Here is a 26,608-nt window from a genome sequence, read left to right as displayed (position 1 = left end):
ACCACACCCTGAATCAGCTGCTTGTGTTGTTTTTCTTGTGTGGCGTTGTCACGTCACGTTGATTCTGAAGAAGATACAGTAGAATGACCATGAGCGGACCAGTGAGTGACTAGCTCAGTTCCCACTAATGGTCTCTGGTAATTGGTTTCTGATATTTGCATGTGTATTTGACGAGCAGGTGCACTGATGATTAGCAAGGATGCTAAACTGACTGAGATCACAATGTGGACCTACGAGCCTGAGGTATTCCCAATTATAGAGAATGTCTACTATAAGTTGCATTGATGCAACATTGATGAAGGGTTTGAATTTTAAATGGAAGCTGTCCAACCACCTGAGTTTTCTTGTATTGAGAAAACTCATCCTTTCACCTGTTACATGCTAGCAAATGTACTTACACACTTCTGTGTGTGTGTGTGTGTGTGTGTGTGGGTGGGTGGGTGTGTGCGCGCGTACAATAGCATAGATAAGAGGCCATCCACAACATCAGGACAAACTGAACTACAAATTGAAGCCTGGTGTTCTTTGAAGTTGCAGTAGTCACAGTATTGCACATATTGAGCACGGAGCCAAATACAGGGAGAGGTGTTCATTTGAGCTGTCCGCACTGTAAGAGTTTTCTTTTTCTAAAATCTTCACTAATTAGTTCCTTTCAGTTCATCTCCTTGCTGAACAGAAGCCCCGACCGACCTGTATTGTAGGAGTGACTAGAGCAGTGACAGAGATCACTCTTCCCAAACAGTAGGGGTGTCGGAAAAAATCGATTCGAATACGAATCGCGATTCTACTGTTGGACGATTCAGAATCGATTCTCTTTTTTTTTTAATCGATTTTCAAATTATTATTATTTTTTTTGGATCTTGGATCTACCTTTGTGTGTTTACATTATTATCAGTTGATAAAACCTTTACAATTATAAAAGCTACATACATGTACTCTGTTCTCATGCCAGCAGATTGGAGTAGATCCTGAAATCCTATGTTTTGAATCAAGAATCGTTTTGAATCGAGAATCGTTTTGAATCGAAAATCGTTTGAATCGGAAAAAAACGCTTTTTAATCGAAATCGATTTGGAATCGAGAATTGTTTGTTTTGAAAAAATCGATAAAAATCTGAATCGTGACCCCAAGAATCGGAATCGAATCAATTTGTGAGATAGCAGATGATTCACAGCCCTACCGAACAGTCTCTCCTCCCGTGTGCAATCCCGGCCATTTGTGTTAATTGGAGCACCCAGCCAAGTCACATGCACCGTGGATGAATTAATCCCCTAATCTCCACAGGGTGGTCATTCACTTTTCTCCTGTGACACCCAGATGCCCCAACAGAAGAGTTTAAGGTTTAGAATCAGGCGTAGTGACTTGCCATACTGTGTGCGTGTGTGTGTGCTTGGTGTCATTAAAGGCCCTGTGTTTGTGTGTGCGCCTGTGCACATGTGTGTATCTCTGTGCACTGTATCTGCTCTATGTTATTACAGGCAGTTGTTCCTGCTTCCTTCCTAATAGCGTAGATCATATCGGTCAATTTATGGTAGGTTTGGGTGCGTCTCCTCTTATAAAGAGACCACAACCACTAAGTGGCCTCTGATCTAATCTTAGACGTGCTCCCCTCTTATCTCATCACTCTTATTCATGGGTGCTAGCCCCCTGAGTGTGGCATAAGGGACGGACTATCTAATTAGAGAAAGGCTTTTGCATCCCTAGGCCTCCTTTTGTAGTAATGGCTGTGTTTTTCTGATACTGTCCTCTGGAGATGCTAATCAGGCCTGCTTCTTGTCACTCCATAGACATGCATGTTAGACAGCCCTGTCTAGGCAGTGCCGCAGCTGGGAGCCAGCAAGGTCTGGTTTCAATGGAGCACTGACTTAAAGGACTAAACTTGCTAGCAGTGGTTTTCAAGCATTTTTGTGCCCAAGGCACGCCAATGGGCAAGTCAAAATCTCAAGGCGCACCTGTATTCATAGCAAAATAGCTGATCTACAATCTCGCACCACATTGACACCTGTGTCAACGTGAGCTTGTAGATCAGCTATTTTTAGCTATGAATCCAGGTGTGCCTTGAGATTTTTACTTGCCCATTGGTGTACGTTGGGCACAACCTTTTTTAAAGCGCTGGTTTACAGCGCTGCCCCCCCCCCCCCCCCCAAATAATACCAATTAAAAGAGAATATTTAATTAACTTCCTAGTGGGTTAGGACAAAAGTTCCGAACGACAGTTTTAAGGATCAGATCTCTGTTGAATATACTATTAGCCATTATCACTACTTTTGTGCAACACTGTTGCACAACTAAGTAGGGCCTTAATTTACAACAAAAATAAACATAAAAAGTTGAAAATATGGAGATATAAGGTTTCTCCCCGACAGCAATGCTATGCATGTTGTTTTGTCTGCTGGTTGGTGTGTCGGGAGGTTGGGTGCAAGCAAAGCAAATGTTTCGGTTTGTCACCACGGCAACCAGGAGAAACATTTAGTGCAAGTGATTACTCTACAAACGAACAGCTGATGCCTGTCTGTTATTTCCCATAGACTGACGGGTAAATATACAGTATGTGCCCGTTAGTGTGCATGCATGCATGCGTGTGTGTACATCATGTGTATACATTGGTATGTGTTTGTGTGAGTGTGTGTCTATATACTGTACAGGCAGCAGGTATCTTGTGCATAAGTGTTTTCTTCATTGGACTGCACTGTATCAAATACAGAGGGTCATCTGATACAAACATTTGGCATAAACACTAGATCAGGTATACCTGGCCATGTATAGGAGCATAGGGGTGCAACAATTAATCAAAATAATCGATTTAATCAAATAGTCGATTTTGTGGGGCCTTTTCTTTTCTTTTTTCTTTTTCTTTTTAAATACATAAATGGACCGTGCAAAAGTTAACCGCTTCCAGCCTGATGTCCCTATTTTGGTCTTTTTACAACACCATTATGCGACGAATTGTAAAATAGGGCTTCAGTGGTTCATTGATTCATTGATACTGTATATACCGGTAATATTTTTTTATTTGTAAAATAATATATTTAAAAAGAAATGTGCTTCTCGATTATTTGATTCATCGAAAAAGTAATCAAAGGAATAATCGATAAGAAAATAATTGATCATTGCAGCCCTGGAGGAGACGGGAAGGGAGGGTTACCCGTGGCACAGGGAGGGGGCATTACTACCAGAGCAGAGGCTGTGCACATCAACAGGCACGTGTCGGGCAAAACCCAGCTCCACAGGAAATGAAAAGTGGTGTGGTTATGACACAAGCCTTCTAATCCCCCCGTCAGCTGCCAGCTGCTGCAGTGAGTTGATGTTGCAGTTTGGAAATTCAGCATCAGTATAGTAGTTGTTTGCCCATGCCTACAGAGGCGTCCATTGAAAGTGTGACCTCCTATTGCGTGTGGTCTCATTTCTCCCTCATCCTGCCCTCATTTGGCCACAGTCAGCACTGCTCCTCACGACCAGTAGTTGAGAATAGGGCTGCAACTCTAAACTACATATAATTATATTTTTGAGATAATTGTATCGATTATGGAGCACCCCAACCTACATTTTTCACAGTGCATGTACTCGTACATCCTTGTGACAATAAATCTCTTGAATCTTGGTTAATGGTTAAATGCAACACTGTTTCAATTGTTGTGCATATGTTCAATACAAAGTTACGCCCTCCACATTGTTCAGATGCAATTGACATCTCAGTGATACCTTTGAAACATATGCTGCAGATCATGCGAGGATTCTGAATGGGTTCACAGTTGGCCCATGAGAGGCTGCTGGACGGTTTTAAGCATCAGCAAATGGGTCTGAATGGCCTAATCTTCTGCCAGCCACTGACAGTAGTCCCAGCCATCACTCAGTTTACAATTACAATTCACTATTTAGACACTCTAGTGACTTACAGGGCGAGATCGGAATTAGCAGAGTAAGCATGAATGAACTCTAGTCAACAAACTACAATGTAAATAGTCGCTTGTTTGAGAACCACTGAGTAGAGAGCAGAGAGAACAATAGTGTGTTTTGGCGCGTTGTGAGCTTAGAGATCGGCTAATATTGATTAAGTACTATTTTGCAATAGCGCTTAAGTGGTTAAGTAAAATAGAGTTTGTGTGTTTTTTTTTTATTACAAAATATTGGTCAAATCATTGTCTTTCGGTCCAAAATCAGGATCGGGTTTGGACCCAAACATCTGGCATTGATCAGGTTCTAGTTATGTGCATGTGATAGAAGCATACACTGTTTGAGCTATGACGAGCTTTCTGTATTTTTTTATTTTGATGTAAGCATATTATGAAACCGTTGGCTAGAAGGAGGAGACTCAAACCCAGCATCCATCGTCACCTTTGACATTATTCTAACCTCAACTTCTATCGTGACAATATAAATGGTGACAGAGACCTTTTCTACAATAGGAACAGGTCAGAACAGAAGCCCTGTGCACCTGCCTGCATCAGCAGCTGCTGTAATCGCTCTGATGTTGCAGGGGTTGGGGGGTAGAGGCAGGTGGAGAGGGTGGGGGGTGAAGTGTGCGGGTGAAGGGGTTGATGGGGGTTGGGATTCTGACATGGTCAGATAATACTCTGGCCACATACTCTTGAGTTAGGCCCGGGGCGATATGGACAAAATCAAATGTCGCAATATTTTTGACCAAATACCTTGTGACGATAATAGCATTTCTCCTCAAACATTTTCAAAAATAAAGAAAATAGAAGATCTACAAGTTGACGTGTCAATGATTACCGTTGTGCGCTTGTAGATCTGCTCTTTTTAAAAATTACACAAGTATATTTTTAACTTTTTATTCTCTAGATTCTCTTATTACATTTTTTGTTTTGTTTTTATTTTGCTCTACTTAGTTTAACATGTAAAGCGTCTTTGAGTATTCAGAAAAGCGCTATATAAATCCCAGGTATTATTATTATTATTATTATTAAGTATAAAAAAGAGCTTCAGTGATTTAAAACCAGGAAAGGACAACACTTATGCCATATCACATCGAAGATCCCAGACGATATCTAGTCTCATATCGATATTATATTATAATATCGGTATATTGCCCAGCTCTACCCTTAGTATTGGCTAGCTACAGCAGAGCACGGGGTCCCCAGCAAAATTTGTTAATATATCAAAATCAGCTTAACCACTTTAACCCTATTTTATACCCCAAAAATAGCCGATCTGCAATATTTTCGAAAAGTCTTGAAGAATCGTAAAAATGTGGGGGCCCTGGCACAAAATGTTTTCAGATGGGGGTCTGACTCTGCGGGCAAAATGGATATACATTTGGGGGGTCCCTGACATGTTTGAGAACTACTACAGTAGGCGAACCAGATGAGGCTTGCAGAGCCTACGGCTGCAGTGTATCTGCTGTGCGGGGTTGGCTTTCCTCACAGATTATCAGGGTCAGTTTGCTTGCTGGCCTGGGTTAAAGTGCTCTGTGCTCTGGCTGACGTGGTGCTGGTTGGGGGAAGGGAAGCGTAACAGAGTGGAGACTTATCTGCTCTCGCACTACTCTCTCTAGTGGCCCTGATATCACTGATGAAGAAGATGGGTGAAACATCTGTTAAATAAATCAGACTTTTACCCATTTGTAGAGCAATATGCTTTTCCCTTTACGTGCATCGAAGTATATAGGGTTTACATGGTTAAGAAGACATAATCAAAATGAAGTGCACAGGGTCTGTCTTCAGTTCTACATACAGTATGTTACAGTATGTCTCCCAAATAAAGCCACAGTGTGAACTGTGCTTCTGGACACTGTGTTTGTAGAATTGTTGTCAATCTTAATATTTGATCTCTGTTTGTTTGTGTGTTTCATGAGCAATCTCACATCGTACAATATTTTGTTTTACATGGCCCAGATTGTGTGCCTCGGCACATCGTTTGGCAACCACTGAAGTACTGTACCGTAGCTTTCTGTGAATGTTGCTCTACTGTTACCAACTTCATAAATAAAAATGCCCCCTCTTTTCCCTGTGTTACAGAGAAGTTCAACACCTATGTGACACTGAAGGTTCAGAATGTCAAAAGCACAACAATCACTGTCCGGGGGGACCAGCCATGTTGGGAACAGGACTTCATGTTGTAAGTGTTTCCATACATTTTTCATTGTGATGAAATGATGCTGTGCGATGTTTCATCGTGATGTACCGGTACATGTTGCATCCAGTGTCTTCAACCAGGGGTTTGTGATCCATTAGTGGTCCATGGGGCTATTGCCAAGGGGGTCCCTGAAAATGGAACATTTTGTTTTAATTTAAATAATTTCTACATTTTTTAGCAGGGATGCTACAGTATATAGGCTGTGGATGGGGAATAAATACATTCACAATACATTCAATGATCTGCCAGATTGTTTGTAAGTGACTTATACATTTTAGGTTTGAAATAGGCCATGCAGTTGCTCAGTCTTGATTAATTTCTCGTCTTTTCTTTTTTTTCAAAGCTGATCAGCTAAACCAGCATTATATTCCATATATCGATGTGTGTCCATATTTGAGCATAATCCGGACACATAGACAACAGACTAAACTTAAACATGATATAGTAGATTGCTTTGTGCCAGGGCAAGGATCATATTTCCCTACTAGAGGATCCTATTCTTTTCAAGGATCCTATTTCTTCTAGACTGACAGGTTGAAATCTGTATTGACAGGTTGAAATCTGGGCTCTTTGCAATGAGATTGTTATCTTTGCAAGCGCCAGCACTTTATGGTCAATGCAACCATGTTGCAGTGCCTTATTCCTACTGTAAGAAAGGCTTCACACTGACTTGGTAATATGTAGATGTAGATACAGATCCAGTTTGTTGGAATGTTGTATCTCTGGTTGTATTGGCAGGTGACAGAGCGATGATGGATGTGTGAAGAAAGAGTCTTATCAAACTTCTAGGAATGATTCCAGCTGAGTGAGCTGAGCTCATAGTTTGGTAATGCTTGATGAGTTTGTACAACATTTCAGTGGTGTTAAGTTGTTTTGGTAGGCATGTCCTATTTGTCCCCTTATTATCTTTGGCAGTAGGTGTGCTAATAAGTTGACTCCAAAAGTATATTGCTATTATATTGTGTTCTTTATATATATTGTGTTGGGGCGGTGTTATTGTGTTGGGGCGGCTGTGGCTCAGGCTAGAGTGAACTGGAAACCGCAAGGTTCCCAGTTCGATCCCGGGCTGGGGCGCTTCCCCAGAGTTAGTGTCGAAGTGTCCTTGAGCAAGACGCTGAACCCCTAATTGCTCCCGATGAGTGGGTTGGTGCCTTGCATGGTTTCCTCCGCCATCGGTATATGAATGTGAATCTATGTAAAGCGCCTTGGATAAAAGCGCTATATAAATGCACCATTTTTATGCTCCACTTTGCAACAACACGTATAACCGGGATAAAAGCCATAACATACTGTACCATATTGCTACGGCCTCTCATACATTAATGCATATATGAGAATGTGGCTTGCCGTTCACTGCCACAGATACTGGGAGCTCCCAGCCAGAATACTGTGCAGGCAAATATTTGCCTGCACCCTGTAAATAAATAAGGCTTTAATTGTCAGAGTTTGCTCCAGTGCCTTTCTTCTTCTACACATACCCAGTCCCGCTCCTGAGATGCACCGGACCAGCCTGAATTTGGCTTGAGGCGCGGTGGAACGCCTTTGTTCAGGGGTAGAAAGTACTTGCAAGCTAGCCAGATGCATGGCAGGGTTATTATAGTTAACTAAAACTAGCAAAATAATGAAAAAGGTTTTGTGTGTTTGCAAAACTTACTAAAACCAACCAAAATCATAGAGAAAATGTCCTTAGTTTTAGTCTTTGTCACAAATCTTCAAAAAGTACACATAAAAGGCGATTAAGCACTTGTCAACTAAATTATACATAAGATCCTCTATCTCAATATTACCGGAATGCTGCAATTTGTGAACAGTAATAGATACTGCACGCCTACCATAGTTGTTATTGGCCTTTTTTAGATTGTCATCAACCACATTCAAACCTGTTCTTAGAAATAATCAAGATTAACTGGAGCCGTCTGTCACCACAAAAACATAGCCTGTACAATTAAACAAAAATGGCGTGTAGCCAGTACCTTGTTTATGGATTACTGAGCAGAATACATAACCTGGAAATTGGACTTTAAATGCCTGTAGTGTAGTCATGGTATAATGTGACACCAGGGTTAATGTGGTTAACATACATTTTTAATTGAATTGTTGAATTCTGATGTTATCAAACATAAATCTCAAATATATCAGACTGAAGGAGATGCGTGTATTCAATTCAGTCTGACCAAAAGCAGGGATAAAACATATCCCCACCGGCGATACAAATTAATGACCAGAGAGGGGATATCAAAAGCAGAGTTATGAATTTTCCCCCAACCCCTCCAGAAAATCAAACCCTGCCTTCCATTAGGCTATTGAGGACATATGAATGAATACTTTCAAGGAAAGAAAGTTGTCCCTTTTGTCACTGTTTGCCATTTTAATTACCTCATTTCACCTCTAAGGTGAAAGGTATCTATGGTGACAAATGAGTGTCCATGTGCTGTTGCATGTGTGTGGCTGTTTGTCTTTTGTAAACTCTCTCATTGTGACAGTGTTTGTTTTTCCAGACCTTCATCATTCTGTCCAGGCATTAATGATGCCCCTTGCTGTGTGTAATTCAACAATGGACATCATTCGGCAATGTTCTGCTGGCAAATGTTCATGTTCAGCCTAAAAGACAAAAGACAAGATCCACCCTGTTATACCAGATTGTGTTCAGTGTCAAATACAAGGAAACACGGCAGCTGAAGTCATGAGTTACTGTAAACTCTAAAACCCCCCTCGAGTAAATTTTACTTCCTGGATTTGTGAATTTCCTGGCATTTTCTTTGGACTTCATGTGGCCAAATTCGAACAAGCTTTCTGTCTGATCAGAGCCCGACTGAATACCATTATTAATTTAAAGTAACATATTTCTAAAAGTGCAAAACAATGTGGAAAATAGTGGGGGTGCTTCTGTGCACTGGCAGTGTGCACAAGAAATCTGGCGCTGATTGGTCTAGCGGTTTGCGAGAATAGATTTGCACACGCACTCACACACACACACAGACCCTCTTATAGACAGCTAGCCTACTGCAGAGCCACACCATAAATATAGACACATTAACTACTTGTTTTAACATTGGGTTCAGCAAATTGTGTTCTTGTGCTTTCATTGTGGTTGGATAAAACTACCGGCCAAGGCAATCTAGACTTCTTTTAAAAGTTTTGACAGGTTTTCTTTTAGAGTTTGGGCCACATAGCAGCCCTCACACCTACGTCTCACCGCCGATCCGACTGTAAGGCCCATATATTGAGATCTCTGTATCTGTCAGTCCTTGTCCCTTTTATGACCATATCTGGAAATCCCCGATGTCGTCAGTTTATGCAGAATGCCCTCTTTTGTGCCCATATATGGAGCTGACTGATTTGTTTGCGCCTGATGCCATGACGACAACACACTCCATATTTGGGCGTAGCTGCATTGGGAACTCCTTATATGGTTATAGTTGAGTCATGGTGACATGAGCGTGACGACGTGGTCCACCGCCAGCCGGTTGGTCCTCTCTTCATTTTAATATAGGATCATTTGTAATCATATGGTGAACAAAATACAGTTCTTATAACATTTTATGGGAAAATGTCACCACAAAAATAAAATCACCAAACCCATACACCGTCTAACATTATCTTTTTCTTAGTGTATTGTGTCTGTTTGATTGCATCAGTTTGAATTTGTCTGCCAGTGACAGTTGTTCCATGTCGTAGGCAATGTAACAGTTCTGATGTACTACGGGTGAAATGGCCCTTAGTTATATACAGTCTGCATTGTAATCTTTAAATCAGTGGTCTCATTAGGAGGCTCAATGAATGCTGATATGTTGGTGTAATTTGGGCTGTGCCTTTTTTGTGTGGTTTAGAGAGCCTTTATCTATGCACCTGGACTCTCTAACACCATGGTTACCCAGCCTCCCTTACTCCTGCTGTTCTCTTTGATTACCCTTTCTGTCATCCTTCTTTTGTTTGTGCCGTAGTGAGTTGTAAACTGCCACTGATGAGGTTATGCAAATGCTGTTGTCAATGGTTGCTTTCAAAGAATTAACATTGCGTCAAGCTTGTTTGGAGGCTTTTGAATGTCAGAAATGGGGGGAATTCATTATACCAATTACACATCTAAAGAAGTAGATTTACAATACATTAGAATCTTTTTTAATATATACATTCTATCTATACATATTCTATCTATAAGGGAACTTCATTGAGGCTGACATAGCAAGAAGAGATACAAGAATGTCCACATTGCTATCGTCTTGTTTATGTACCGGTCACCACCAATGAATGCATAAGAAATGAGACGAGCAATATATAAATATGTAACTGCAACTAAAGATTCTCAGGTGCTATGAGTGGAAATTTCCATTATGTACATTTCTATGGGTATGTCTTGAGTATGAACAACATTTACTGACATCCAAAATGCTCTCATTTGACTCTCTTCTCAGTGAGATCAGCCGTCTGGATCTGGGCCTCATGGTGGAGGTATGGAACAAAGGCCTCATCTGGGACACCATGGTGGGAACTACCTGGATCCCCCTCCAGAGCATCCGCCAGTCAGAGGAGGTAGAGAGAGAGACACCCAGATCACTGACATATATGTTCACCTATACACAGCTGTAACAGCAGCCACTTTGCCAGGGCTGCATATCAGAGGAGCCACTATTGAGTTAGTTCTGCTTGTTTGGACAGAACAGATGGGAGAGGCAGGAAAGCATTCATAGACCAGTGGGTGAACATACTCTACGACACAGGTCTTATGCTGCGTTCACACTGGCAGCTACAACGCTACAGGCTACCACTCATTTTTAAAGAAAGCCAGCGACGTGAAGATACAAAGCGACACCCGACATTTGTATGTAGCTGCTACAAAATCTACAAAGCTACAGTCCAAGTTGAGCTGGCTTCAACTGCAGCTACAAAACGACCAAGTGTTGTGTTTAACCATTTCCACTCACCTTCTCTCTTCACACAATTCCTGCATGTTATGGCGGAAAACTAGTTATTTCCGTAAGCCAGTTCCGTATTCTTTCTAACCATTATATGTTCCTTTATATTTTTCTCACTCATCGTCCGCATGCTGACGTAGGTGATCATGTCGAGCAACACTTCAACAGCGACACAGCGACAAATATGCTGTGTCACTTGGTAGCTTTGTATCTTTTGTAGCCACCAGTGTGATTGGCAGCATCAAGCTTGATTTGAACCCTGGACGTCGTAGTTGCGTGGTCAGCATGTTACTGAATTCACTGAAATCACAGATTTTACACCAGCAGTGGCGAGTGTATGTCCGCACTGCAGACTTTCGCTAAATGGCCGTGCCCCAGGTATGAGTGACATGCCCCTTTTATTACACATGAATAAGTGAATTGTGATCCGGCGAGAGATCTGCTTCTATGAGCTGCTCAAGCCAGCACAGCTACAGTATGCGCAACATGAGAGCCCACAGGTATTGAGGAGTAGCACAGACATTTTGCCAGTCTCTGTCAGATTGTTTGTAAGTGATCTATACATTTTAGGTATGAAATAGGCCATGCAATTGCTCAGTCTCGATTAATTTTACATCTTCAACTGCTAGTTGTCGAAAACGTTATCAATATTTGGTACTTCGATACAATAGTCGGTTTCTGTCCATCTCAAGTGGTGTCGAGTGTCTACGCCTAATCCACACCTACTTCAGAGCACAGCATGCTTCTGGTTGGCTGCCGCTCTGTCTCGCCGCAAAGTGTAAGCGGCAAAGTTGAACTTTTCTCAACTTTGCCGTTCCGCTTTTTGCAAAACGCGGAAGTGAAATACCGCTGCTGTTGTGAATTCAGTTAAAGTGACCAGTGTGTCCGAAAAGGAATTCAGGTCGCTAGGACCTGAGTTTGAATCCGAGGCCTGTCATGTCTCGTGTGTCTCCCCTCTCTCTGCCCTTGGTTTCCTGTCTCACTACACTCCAATCTGAGTTAAGCACTAAAAGCTAAAAGAAACTAAAAAAACATACAGTACTAAAACAGAGGAACGCAAGATGTTCTTAAGGGGTTGGGGATCAGTGATAATGATATTTTGTCATACTATACTGGGTCCTGACTCCTGACAACACAAACGTAAGGTGCAACACTGATAAATGAGGTGATAAATGTGTCATACACGATGAATTACTTATGGCTCTGTTTTATTGTACAGGAGGGCTCAGGAGAGTGGACCTTCCTTGACGCAGAGGTCCTCATGAAGGCAGACGAGATATATGGAACCAAGAACCCAACGCCTCACCGTGTCCTGCTGGACACTCGCTTTGAACTACCTTTTGGTGAGTTATAACATAGGGGTTCCCAAACTTGTCCCATGCTATGGAGTATGGACCCCAAATAACCTCTGGCTCCACACCCCCTATTGCTAATTGGATTAAAAAAAGTAGCTGATCTACAAGGTCACAGTGTGACACACCGTAGGCTTGTAGATCAGCAATCTTTGCTATTTTCAAAAGGTTTGGAAAAAGTTTGAAAATGTTTGACTAAAGTCCAATGTCCAACATAAGGACCCCAGATTGAAAGTGGTTAAACAGTCACACTAATCTTATCAATTGAATTAGAATAAAAAAGTAAATACAAATAAATGATATATAAAATTATTGTTTGTTTGATTATTTATTTATTTATTTTCCTCGATCTCCATTCCAATTGGCCCCCCTAGCTCACCCTTGCAGCACTCCCTGGGGGCCCTTTGAAAGCCTGTAGTCTTTCACAAAGGCTTTATTTGGACATACAATTCCCATTCGTTTTTACTGAGACTTACCGCGGTACTTTGTCTTCCTGATAACATCCCACCTGTTTTTATCCCTGTTAGTCATACAATATCAAGGCCATTTTGTGGACACTTTTATCCATTCATGATGAGTACCTCCTCACAGTGAGTGCAAACAGCTGGTGGTGTTAATGTCACAGGGAAAATGGCATTCCAGGGAAATTGACAGGGGAGCGCTTGTTTTATAGGCACGGGGCGGTGCTGCGAGGCGGGGCTTTGATGCGAGGACGACGACCACAACAACAACATACTAACCAGGAAGCTACGCTAGGGGAACGCTGAAAATAAAATGGATAATATGAGAGAAATACTCAAGTAAAGTACGAATACCTCAAAATTGTACTTGAGTAAATCTACTTTGTTACTTTGCACCACTAGTACAAGCCTCAGTGGCGCACTTCGATAATCATTGGACTCCCCACCCACTACCACTGGGAGCCGGGGTTTGACTCCAGCTTGGGACATTACTTTTTCAAACAACCGCGGAATACTTTTTTTTCGCTGATAAAGTATAGTTTTGGACCATGACGGAAGGCGCTCCGACTTAGCAGACCTTGAGGCCGAGGAGTCGCGCCCGAGCGCCTCCAGGCGCGAGTGCCCGCGACGACCGGCCGATGGTCTGCTAGTCGACTTAAGCGCCGTCCGAGTTATGTACCGATAGGCACAGAATCGTAAATGATGTTGTGTGGGGACTGCGTTTGCCCCAAGTGCCACTCACTGCACTAACATAGCCCGCCAGGCCCGCCCCCTGGAGTGTGTGTGTGTGTGTGTGTGTGTGTGTGTGTACACGCGCGCGTGTGCGCATGCGTGTGTGCGTGCTGGTTTGTGCATGCGTGCGTGTGTGGTGTGGGGCTCATGTCTGGCTTGCATTGCCCTCTAGCGTTGATTCTACAGAATTGCATGAGGGGCATGAAAACAAGCGTACCCCTTTCAATTTCCCTGGAATGCCATTTTCCCTGTAACATTAATACCATGCTCCTCGACCCGTTGAGCAACACAGGGCATGGAACCTCCTGCCCTGAGAGCATTAACCACATGAACGCTAGTATTCCTACTCAGGATGTGAAAGTGTTTAAATCTGTGTTTGTTTTATAAATATTGAACCAATGAAAAGTATTAACAAGAGCTTGTGACTAAATAATATGAACATACAATGTTTGCCTCATTGTGGGAAAGCACCCTACGGTGCTTTGCTTTCCCACCATAAGGTCTAAAACCAATAATTGAATACCTACGTCATTAAGTCCTCACATTGGCATGCTGTTGAGCCACTTAGCATGGTTAGGCCAATCTGCGCACCCATTAGGTAAAAAAAATGATTTTTTTTTTTTTGTCTTCATTGAGAGATTAGGAAACTGTAGATAATCCAGGAATGGGCACGTTTAAACTGTTCTTTGCCAAACTGCGCAAATGGAAAGGAAATCAGAATGGTTAATAAACCACTTAAACCCGATATATTTAATTAACCAGGGCTCTGTGCTTGGTCCACTCCTTTTTTCCCTCTTCGACAAAAATAGCCAATCTATGAGCTCACAACGTGTCGTAACACAACACATTGTGAGCTTGTAGATCTGCTATTTTTGCTGAATGTTCATCCCAGAATAGGAACAATAAAAGTTAAGACAATATTAAAGTTGAATTAAAAAAGTAACGGAACAAGTTTTGCATATATTGTGAACAATATTAAATATGTTTTGCTATATGGGATGCCACGCAAACCCCTGTGATCAGAGGCTTCAAAGTTAAAGCAGGCCATCGCTCCATTGAGTGGGAGAGTTTGTTTGAGTTGTTTGAGGGCAGTGTCTTTGAAGGTGGCAGGAGGCTGTGTCTGTCACCAGTCCCATTCACTAAAGTGGTGTGTTGGTGCAGCTTTGAAGCCCTGGCCTTTGTATGCCTGGCCTTTTAATGTTATGTCTCTGCAGGACAGCATAGCACAGGATCCGTTGAGAAGCAGGAATAGGAAAAATATACAGTATAGATCAGGGGTCTTCAACGTTTTTCAGGTCAAGGACCCCCTAGCTGCCAGAGAGACAAAGCAGGGACCCCCACAACATATTGAATACATTTATGTTGCAGATTAAACATTTTTATAGATTTCATATCTTTATAGGCTTGATTGACACAGCTTTTCTATTAATATGTTGGATTCATGCTAATGTGTATTTTCAGACCTTTTAAACCCTCAATATTTAGTCAACTTGACCGTTGGCTCTGTACCTGGTCTGCTCTTTTCCCCTCTAGACCAACTCTCCGAAAATAGCCGATCTACAAGCTCACACCGCCTTGCGCTGCGATGCGTTGTGAGCTTGTAGTTCTGCTATTTTCGGCTAATGTTCCCCATCATACAAAGATTTGGCGGACCCCCTGTAGTAACTCTGAGGACCGTCTCGGACCCCCTGTTGAAGACCCCTGGAGTAGAGTATAGACAGTAAATGTGGTAAAACTGGGAATATACAGAGATTTACTCCTACAGTAAATGTGTACATTTCCCAGTGTGGTGGTTAATACATTACTTTTACATATCTGTGTATTTCCCATGGGGATGTCATACATTTCAAAAGAATAAAAGTCCACACAACAGCATTGCTCCTAAGTGTTTAAAACTCAGAAAGAATTACATGGTTACAACGTTTTGGCCACAGTTGGCCTTCATCAGGGGCCTTCGTCTGATGAAGGGCAACTTTCTAATGACATGGATACATCAATACTGAAATATGTATTGTGAATGCTACCGTTCCTTAAAAGCATTATACCTAACCTGGCTATATACGTAGACATGTGATTTGCTGGTAAATCATAAATAGACCCTATGTTGGTTGTTGAACAGTGCAGTGTGTGTTTATCTGTGTGCATCTTTTACTAACAGACATTCCAGACGATGAGGCTCAGTACTGGACAGGAAAGCTGGATCGCATAAATACCATGAGAATCCATGATGAGGTACAGGCCTTGTGGGATAACACCACAACATTTTTGCACTACATACTTTTTCCCCCTTTAAACATACTTTGCATCAGTTTTGGTGTCATAAAACATTTAGCCAAAATAACTGATCAGACATTGCAAATGAAAATGTGCCTAATTCTAACCCTGCACATACAGTAAGAAGCTGCCAAAAGTTTTCAATGTTAGTGATGTAGATGGGTTCAGTATACTGTATTTATGCAATTACTTTACGTTACGTAAAGTAATTGCATAAATACTGGCAAAGTAAAGCTATAGTAAGTTACAAATCAATGTTAGATTTTCTTCTGTCTTGATTTCACAGGTTAATAACTTCCATTAACTCATATGGATGGTGGTTGTTGTTGTTTTGTTTTTTTCAATCTTCTTTCTAGTTCCCTCTTGAGGATGAGGTTCAGAATCACCCCCTGCCATTTGTTGCTTCCCAGTGCTGTAAGTTATCCTGCTGTTTACATTTTGGCCTCTAGATGGAGGCATTTCTCAATGTTCATCTAGGCTTCCAGGATTTTACATTACATCACCCTTGCTTTATGGTCCCCACTTCCTCACAAAGTAAAAACAGAATATCCTAAATCAGAGTTGACATCAAGGAAGCCTATAGAGAACCTATTGTATAGATATTTAATTTTATCTAATTATTTTCCCAGTACATCCTTACCGAAACTTTAAACAGAGGCTTTAGTTTATACGCATGTTTAAGTCTGTTTTTGTCTGTCTCTTGTGACGCTTTGTTGTCCACTCTGAGAACTGTTTAGTTTGCTCCCTTCACCTTTCCATATGTACATTATAGAGACACTCTTAGTTTGTTTTATTTCCCACTTTCCCTACATCCTTTAACTGCACCTCTTACCTGTAACCTCTACACTTTCACCAGGCAACTATTTCGGATGGGCTGACTCTCAGAGTATGTAGAACACACATTAATGTGATTGTTTACTCTCCCATAGCTTTCCCATGGCCAGTCCTGAGTGCCCAATGCATGTCCTTATGCCCTGCGTCCCCTTTGTATTATGATATATTCAGGGCAGAATTTACGCTTTTATTCATGTATCATTTACAACTCTATATGGCTCTCCATTAAAGTCACCCACCCCTTCAACCCCTACTGTACTTATCTCCTGTCACCCTCCCCATGCTATGTTCTGCTGTTGATGTCACCTCATCTTGTGCTACACAAATCATATCCAATATAATACAATGTTTTTGTCTAGTTGAACAAACGTTAAATCAGTTGGGGTGCTTCATGCCCTGTTAAAACCTAAACATTTTATTCCAGTTATGGAATTGCAAATTGATCAAATATTTTTTTTTTTATGAACTTTGAAGTAATGTACAACATCAGTAACCTGATATTTTTCCTAAAACTTGTGTGTGTGTGTGTGTGTGTGTGTGTGTGTGTGTGTGTGTGTGTGTGTGTGTGTGTGTGTGTGTGTGTGTGTGTGTGTGTGTGTGTGTGTGTGTGTGTGTGTGTGTGTGTGTGTGTGTGTGTGTGTGTGTGTGTGTGTGTACTGTATGCGTGTATCAATCTTGCAAATCAGTTGGCCAAGGAAGTCATTTGTGCATGTTTTATATTGTTTTTAATTCATTATCTTTAATTTGATTTTCATTTGATTTGATTTTGGTAAAAGAAATATGACTAAACACAATATAACTTAAACCCAGGATATACACATACTGTAAAAGCGTAATAAAACACATGTTTCCAATGGGGTCCTGACACAATTTGGAAGTCAATGGCGGTCAGGCTGAAACCTTGCTCAAATATGGAGTCATAGATAGCTGACATATATATATATATATATATGACAGGGTCATATGCTGGCCACTGGACATCCAAGATCCACATGGAAGCCACCCCGTTAATAGGTCCTGTCTTGTTATTCTTAGAAGTATCTAGAGATCAGGGTTCATCTTTCATCCTCTCACTTATCGCTGGGTAAAGATAAACATCCACCTCAGCTGTCCCCTGCAGCATACATACAGGTTCAGGCTCAGCTTATAGAAAAACCTATTTTAGTCCCAGAGTTCACTTACCAGGGTTCCCAAGTGCTTTTAGATAACCTTGAAAGTTTGTTATTTAAAAAATATAAATATGTAAATAAATAAATAAGGGTTTTTGAAAGTGGCCGAGGTCAGGGAAGGTGCTTGTAAATTATTCTCAAAATGAAAATCCAATATAATTTATACTATATTCTGTTTCTCCTTTTCATTAACCACTTAAAACTCCAGCATTCATATTCTGGGGGAAACTTTTGCTGAGAATAGCCGATCTACAAGCTTACAATGCGTCGCAAAATATTTAATGTAGAGTGAAAACAGAAACACACTAGTATATAGCCCTATGGGACTCCGCTCAACAACGTTTGAGGTTTACAGTAAGTGGTTAATTAATTTAATTCTATGTCCCTTTTCTCTTATTTAATCTATTTCTTTGTTTGACATCCAACAGATCAGATTTTACTTCAAGTTAATGTCTGTGTAAGAAGGCTGTTATTGTCTGACCACAAATCATAATCAGTGTTCCTGACCATGCCCTTTAGCCACAGTTTAATTGCATTGATTGAATTACTTCTTTGTCCTGAACGTGGTCGTAAACTACCAAACCCTTAAATGTTTGCTATTGCATACACTTCTGAATATTCCCATATTGTCAGCCAGTATGAAGAATGATTACAGTTTTATTACACAGTAAAAGACGCTTGATTTTTACTTTTTAGCAGGTCAGTTTGCATGCATATATTATACAGTACACTCTATAGACATTAGACAGTCAAAAGTGCATGATCTTTGCCCTTGTCACATCCTTCCCTGGCCAGCACTGACCCAATCTGCTTTTCACCCCAAATGTTCATAATTCTCGCTCGGCACCCGTAAATACAACATGAAATATCATTATTATCACTTCAGGCTTTGAGTTTGAGTAAGAGTTATAGATGTTTCATCCAAATTCTCTCATGTTGTAATGAGACTAGCCAAAACCCTTGGAAACTTCAGTGGTTGGTTGGTTAATATCATCTTGTATTTATCAACACATTTAGTTTAATGTTTTCTAACAATAGAAGGTGTTGGGGCTCAGAGAGAAGCCCATGAGGTAATTTCTGCCAGTATAATATTTTCTCACCAAAATATCTACGGTACATTATAGCTAGCTAGCCAAGTTAAAGGAGAATTCCGGACAAATTAAGTGTTATCTTTCATGTCTCGTTACTCACCTAGCGACGTAAAAAGTGGCGTTCTTTTTTTCCATATATTCCCCTGTACGATTTAACACTGGTTGCTTGTTTCCAGAATCTGGCAACACGAGTTGCCAGGTTCTGGAAAGAAACAAGCATCCAGTGTTAAATCGTTCGCCATTAACGGCAGGCTCGCAGGAATTTTCAGCGCATGTTTGACTATCATGAGACTCTACAATGAATCGTAGTAGAGAAAAAAATAACATTGCGTTGGTTATAATAGACGAACTTCACTAACCCACTCGCTCCCATTATAACAACGGAGGGTGTTTAAAAAATGACGACAGGGGAATATATGGAAAAAAAGAACGCCACTTTTTACGTCGCTAGGTGAGTAACGAGACATGAAAGATAACACTTAATTTGTCCGGAATTCTCCTTTAACAACTTACCTACAAGGTTTTACTTATTAACTCTATAACTGCCAAAGACGTTTATAAACGTCTTTGAGAAATTAGCTGTTGCCTGCCAAAGACGTTTAAAAACTTTTTTCAAAAAAAAAATAAATCTAAAAAGATTTTCTAATTATTTAGTATTGACACCTTTTCGATATTCCAAACGAATAAGGAGATAACAATTTCCAAAGATTTGCTGCTCCATCCACTTCAATGTTAAAATTGAAACGGACAAACAATTCACAATGTTTTTTGGTTTGAAACTACTGGTTTTGAGCTATTTTCAAACATCAAACAACACATGACAACAAGGTCAAATTGACCTCGTTGACATTTGTGAAACCACACCTGAATCTCATCTGTGATTAGAAATTTTCTGGGGATCAATCATACTTGAGAAAAATATTTTGTGGCTATGCGAAAAGGTACCAAAATCGGTCAAAACCCTGGCAGAGGCTACAGACTGTTCTGAAAAAACTCTGGCAGGGTAAGAGTTAATGTGGCAGAAGGTCATGTATATCAATTATCATTGATAATGTGTTGAGATTCAGTGATGTTTAAACTTGTACCCCGTTGCTTTCTGCAGCTCTGGATGATCAGGACAGTGCTGTGGATGACCGTGACAGTGACTATCGCAGTGAGACCAGCAGCAGCTTGCCCCCGCGATACCACACCACGGCCCAGCCAAATTCTTCCTTGCACCAGTACCCCATGGGGCCCCGGCAGCAGCAGCACCACCACATGGACTCCTGCACAGACTCTGTCCACAGCTTTGACATGGATTACAGGGACCACAGAGCGAGCAGGTAATATACAGTACATGAATACGTATATATTATCATCTTCAACCACTATCCACACATAAATACATGCTACATACATCCCCTCCTACATACACATACCGGTATGCACGCACGTCGCACGCACGCACGCACATGCAAACACAAATCAACAGGCACACAGATTTCGTGCACGTACCTGCTCACGAATAAATGCTCAAATACAGTTCAGTGCAAAGTAGTACACGATACATTTACTTAGAAACATGCGCTTTTTTCTATTTCCAGAAATAGGCGTTTTTAACCCTTTAACTCTTTAACTGCCAAAAACGGGAATTCCCGTCCGATGGCTCTATGGCTATCATGGCCAATGACGGAATGACGAAAATATAAAAATAAAAAAAAATGAAAAATTATTATTATTATTATTATTATTATTTGAATTTTTCTGAATTTTTTGGTTTATCTCAAAGGAACTAGGAGATAACGCTATCCAAAAAATTGCTGCTCCATTCACTTCAATGTTAAAAAACAAACAGAGGACAAATGCACCTTTTTCCTGGCACTGGGACGACACAGTCTGAAATAAGTCTGGCAGTGAAAGAGTTAAGACCGGGAACGCATCCGTGTCATTTTTAGATTTCTTTGGCTATTCAAAAATAGCAGATATACAAGCTCATTTTGAGCTTGTAGATCTGCTATTTTTGAAAAAAAGCGTTACAATTTGTGTAAATCTTTGAATATATATATTTTTAAAGCGAACATTTGTAACTCAAATCTTTGCTTCTGGGGATTCTCCAAATGTCTTCTAAATCCTAACAGTTTTAAAAAAAAACGTATTTGGCCGTGGACCCCCATCTCAAAATATTTTGTTCCAGGGACCCCCCCAGAAGTTGTAACAGAGTTAAAAATGATTGCTTAAAAAAAAAAAAAAAAAAAATAGCAGATCTACAAGCTCATAGCGCTGCACTCAGTGTGGCACTCTGTGCCGCGCTATGAGCTTGTAGATCTGCTATTTTTGAATAGCCAAAATAAATCCAAAGAAAGACACAGATGCGTTCCCGGTCTTAAAGGGTTAAGTGCCATCATAACTGTTTAGTTTTCTGATAGCCTGCCTTGAAAAAATCCCCCTCAGCTGGAGCTCAGTGCTTTTGTTTGTGAGAAGGCTTTCCTCGGTGTTGTAGTGCATTTCTCATTCAGTAGCTTCAGCAGGCCAGGGGAGATGTGTTCTCCAATGGCCGAGTGTGGAATTAGTTTTGTCACACCCTTTATCCGCAACCTCAATATTTGGATGCAGGCAGCTATGAGAGAATCCCTCTTGTTAGAGGGATTTGTTATTGAGATTGGCCACTTGCTTGGACATAAGAAGCAATGTCCTCTTTTTTTCAGTTTGGTTATTAAGGTTTGGTTGTACTGTAGCTATGAAGGTGTTGTTTGCCTTTTGTCAAAATGTTGTGTTTAGGTGTGCTGTCATTAATGCATCTCCTATCTGTGACATCAACATTAAGATACCAAAATTCAATGAAGGACAACATGATTTTTTGATACAAATAATAAAGGGGTAGTTGGTTAAGTAGGACTAGATTTGTCGAGTAAGTCAAATGGCCAAAAAGCTTGGCGATCAGCCAAAATGGAATTTACTCCTTTACACTTGAGGGTTCTCTATAGAAAATATGTGACTCAGTGAGACTGCTGCAAATCTGTCTGTGAGGACTGATAGGAAGCTGATCCGGATAATTCTATAACATCAGAAAAGAGAAACAGGATTATAGCCAGGGGAAAGCTGGTGGTTCTTGTTTCTTTTTTCTCCTTGAGGACTTATTGTTTTGTGAAACTTCCCCAGTAGTTTGAATATCTCTGAACTTGGTTTGGCCCACATCATTCAGGAAGTCTATTATGTAATTGAAGAGGGTCAATGAGAGGCAAATGCAGTGCATGTTCAACAGAACTGTTCCGATGTATTATAAGTTGTAGCCTTCCCACAAGTGTTGGAATGCTGATATGTACAGTATGACTACTAGGGGGTATAGACAACTATGTAAACAAGACACACATGCCTTTGCACTCACTCAGTCACTCACTCAGTCACTCACTCAGTCACTCACTCACTCACTCACTCACTCGCTCGCTCGCTCGCTCACTCGCTCGTTCACTCACTCACTCACCCTGTATCCCCCCCACCGCGCGCACACACACACACACACACACACACACACACACACACACACACACACACACACACACACACACACACACACACACACACACACACACACACACACACACACACACACACACACACACACACTTATTATTACACTTGAATACTGAAGTAATTGTCTTTTTTTTCAAGATGTTTTACAGCTGAGCTAACTTACCGTAATTAAGATATTGTAATAAATTAGATGGTAACACTTTTTATGACCTTAACAAATGTACACAATTTCTATGCATTAATTACGCTGATTACAGAGTTGTGGCGCAATTTCATGTTTAAGCTTTAATTTTTTCAAGAAGTTACTTTCTTTATTTATGTTTTAGTCTCCTTTTACTTCTATTGTGCTTCTTTCTTTCTTTTTTTCTGCTCCTATATCCTGTCCCATTTCTTCCCATATCCTGTATTACTTAATTCTTTAACCCTAATTAGATCCTTAAACCACAAAGGCAGGGTCAGGATTATACCTGTAGACTCTGGCATGGGGGTAGAAGACTGGGAAAACAAATACAAATTGCAGGGGAAGCCTCAGCTGAGTGATTTCCTTGACGATGAGGAAGACAGGGTCATCCTTCGGATGGGGAGAGCCTGCCGTGAGCCACCAGGAGGCTCAGTCCGTCAAAACCCTAAACATAGTGGCACCTTACCTGTCTACCCTGAGGGCTATGACACTATTGATCGGCGGCGGAAGAAAAAGATAAGGGACCCAGGAGGGTTGCTCAGCATAGAGGCAGACAAAATCAGAGATGAGACTTTTCCCCCTGACCTTGCAGTCCTCCGTCAAAAGAGAGGGGAGCTAGTAATGCGGCAGGTAGTTGAGATTGAGCAGCAGGAAGATCAGATGACCTCATGCCTCAGGCCATACAAGAACGGGCTACTTTACAAGACAAGGATGTGGGCCAAAAATGACCTAGAGAACACATTGGAGCATTACGTGGCGTTCAAAGAAGAGGAGGCTGCTAGGCTAAGGGCAGGGTTTGAATGTGAAGAGAAAATGCATTGTTCCCGAGGTTCAGGGGATGATATAGACTACTTATTAGGAGAGGACTTTCATTCTGAGAACAGGAGAGATAATTTAAAAGATAGGCATTCTTTCCCCTACGGTGCTCACATGGACAGTCCTCAAGGTTATCGCGATAAGAAGTGTGGAAAGGGAAAGATTGGAGGGTGGGCTCCTGAGGCTCACCTGTCTCCTGTGGAGGAACCAAGTGATGAATATGTAGATCCCATGGACGAGCTCCAGTGTCTGGTTGAGACGGTTTCTGAGTACCTTGCTGAAAAGGAGGAGGAAATAAGCAAGTATGGTTCACTTCCTAGGTCAAGCAAATCCAGGCTGTCATCTCTAGGCAGTAACAGAACAGATTCTTTGGGAGATGATCCAAGAAGTTTGCCGAGGGATGCGAGAGTGGAAACTGAAAGCCGGGCACCCTTTGACCAGGGTATGTCAGGGGTGAAAAATGCTATGAGTTCCTTATTTAGTTCTTTTACTGACAAAGTTAGTACAGGTCCCAAACAGACGAGTTCTTCTGTACCAGTATCAAATGAACAACCCTCTCAATCTGGAATATCAAAGTTGTTCTCATTTATCCCAAAATCAACTAGCTCAGCTCCCGTAGCTGTGGTATCTCCAGTAGAAACAGAGCCTGAAAAATGTTTAAATTCTTTGCCTTTGCACCCACCATCTGATGCCAAGACAAAGCGAGAGACAATCACTGTTGTCACAAATCAGACTCAAACCAGTACTTGTGAAAAGGTTACTGAGTCTACAGTCTCTACAGGGAACTCTGTTTTGGGGAAATTAAATCCTCTAAAGTTGTTTTCAGCAGAAGGGGGTCTGAAATCAACTGATGGCACTGTGCGTCAAGACCTTGCACATGAGAACTGTATTAATCAAGATCATTTGTCAATGGCAAGTGGAGGAGGTAGAATACCCAACGGAGCAAGAAGGCTATCACAACAGAAATGTGTGGACAGTCAAGAACAATTTGTGTATGGGAGACATAATCCTACGATTTCCACACTGGGAAATCTGCCTCCACCAGGGCCAGGGAGGCCGACTGGCCAAACAGAACCAGTGAACACAGGGTTCTTCAACCCTTTCAAGAAATCATTTAGCTCATTGATAACACCTGTAGCCACTATTCCTCCTCAGGGACCTATCGCTGTTTATCCCGTCTTTACATCAACAGATGATGTAAGATTAGAGAAGACAGCAGAAGACACATCAATAAGTAGTAAATTCAAACTACCTTTCCTCTCCTCTGACAATATTTCATCTCAGCAACCTCCTAAAGCAGAGACGGGAATGCTGTCTGGGCTCTTTAAGTTTGCATCCAATGATGATGTCAGTGCTTCCAGAAACACACAAAACCCAGTGCAGTCACACCATCCTGCAGCTCCAACTACAGGCGTGTCAAATTCAGGCATGTCACATAATCCTTCTTCTGGAACTTTAACAGAGCCCCAGAGAAACACGGAGACAGGGTTGTTCTCCAGCCTCTTTAATCCCACAACACCCCACGCTAGCCAAGTGCCACCTGGCTTGCACCAACAACATTTGCCAAACCAGAGGCCAACACCCCAGGGTATGCAACAAGCCCCTGTTCAGCCTGAACCGCAAGGTTTTTTGACTGGTCTTTTTAAAGGAAACTCCACAGACAATGTGTCTCGGACAGGGTCTAATCAGCCTCAGCAAGGAGGGCTACTGTCAGGGCTTCTTAAATTTGGCTCGGCAAGTGACCTATCTGGCAGTGTGGCACAACAGGTTTCACCCAATCAACCAGCAGGGTCTGGGAGTAACCCCCCACACCAAAACACACCACCTCCTCAGGAACGGGGCCTCTTTTCAGGGCTGTTGAAGTTTTCATCATTAGAGAATATTCCACAAAATGTTGAACCTCAGCCACAGAGGATCCCACATGACAATCACCCAGGTCAACACCAAACACAGAATCAAGCTCCACAACCCCAACAGACACAACAAAGGGGGCTGTTCTCTGGGTTGTTGAAATTTGCATCCGCTGAAAATATTTCTAGCAGCCAAACAACTCATCCTCAACAGCCACAAGGGGTGTTTGAACAAAATAAATATGATTTAAATCAACAGAACATCCCAGGCCCAAGATCACCAAGTCAACAAACTGACCAGCAACAAACTACAAAATCTGCCTTTACTAGACAACAAACAATTCCTCTCCAACAACCACCATCTGAGCGGAGAGGAGTCCTGTCTGGACTTTTTAAGTTTTCTTCAGCAGGTAATGTTAACTCTTCTTCACCCCCAGCACCTCAGCAACATGGAATTATCACAAGTAGATCTAATCTGGAACGACAATATGTTAGCAATATGTCAAATCCAAGACAAGATCAACCACAAGATAGTTTGGCCCAAAGTCAGACTCAAGCTAGTGGTTTACTTTCTGGACTTTTCAAATCGTCTTCACCCCCAGCACCTCATCAACATGGAATTATCACAAGTAGATCTAATCTGGAACAACAATATGTTACCAATATGTCAAATCCAAGACAAGATCAACCACAAGATAGTTTGGCCCAAACTCAGACTCAAGCAAGTGGTTTACTTTCTGGACTTTTCAAATCGTCTTCAGAGAATGTGCCTCAGCAGCCACACAAATCCCAAGAAAAGAAGGAACAGCCACCACCAGATAGTCACACTGTACAACCACAACAAGAGACTGTAAATCAATCTGGTGTGCTTTCAGGCTTGTTCAGTAAGTTGACAAAACCACTTGCAAGTGTTGACACCAGCAGCCAGACACCAACCAGCAGCCATACACCAACAGGGCAAACGCTGCATCAGGGAGCTACAGTGAACACTCTAAGAAGGCAGGCAACACTGCAAAGTCAACCACCTTGCAATATAACTCATGAGTCCCTACAAGAACATGATATTGAGCGAGACAATAAGCCTAATCGGTCTACCCAGCAAGGGTTTTTACCAGGATTGTTCACTAGAAATACAGTAGATGAACCATCTTCTCATAAACGATTAGAACGGGTAGCTCAGGTTCCAGAGGAGACAGCACTTTCCCCTAATGCAAAGGGTTTGGTTTCAGATGTATTAAAAATGGTGCCAATTGCCACAACAAGTGCTACCTCTGGTTTAGAAAGGGAAGGTAAGCAAAGAGATCCTGATCCTCTTATTCCAGGAAGGAGC

At 41.5% G+C, this 26,608-nt stretch overlaps 1 protein-coding gene across 4 annotated transcripts in view; it reads left to right on the top strand.

The window, feature by feature from the left end:
• LOC308077913 (protein unc-13 homolog B-like) overlaps positions 1-26,608 on the top strand; it is a 95,172-nt gene that overhangs the window by 14,768 nt on the left and 53,796 nt on the right. For 3 of the 4 annotated variants that reach the window (XR_013932471.1, XM_080418910.1, XM_080418909.1), the window contains exons 3-8: positions 5,978-6,077; positions 10,508-10,625; positions 12,228-12,351; positions 15,712-15,785; positions 16,184-16,241; positions 20,024-20,243. Coding sequence is in view for 2 of the 4 variants with exons in the window: in XM_080418910.1 (XP_080275036.1) it covers positions 5,978-6,077; positions 10,508-10,625; positions 12,228-12,351; positions 15,712-15,785; positions 16,184-16,241; positions 20,024-20,243 (694 nt within the window). In the remaining 2 variants the exon portion in view is untranslated. Of the gene's footprint in view, positions 1-5,977; positions 6,078-10,507; positions 10,626-12,227; positions 12,352-15,711; positions 15,786-16,183; positions 16,242-20,023; positions 20,244-23,790; positions 23,871-26,608 lie in introns of those variants that run through there. The other variant, XM_080418911.1, reaches the window with a different exon arrangement.

This window comes from Gymnoscopelus braueri (genome assembly GCF_963280865.1).
Source record: "Gymnoscopelus braueri genome assembly, chromosome: 22".
Lineage (NCBI taxonomy): Eukaryota > Metazoa > Chordata > Actinopteri > Myctophiformes > Myctophidae > Gymnoscopelus > Gymnoscopelus braueri.
The sequence above is the reverse complement of the archived record's forward strand: the minus strand, read 5'-3'. Positions and strand labels throughout refer to the sequence as shown.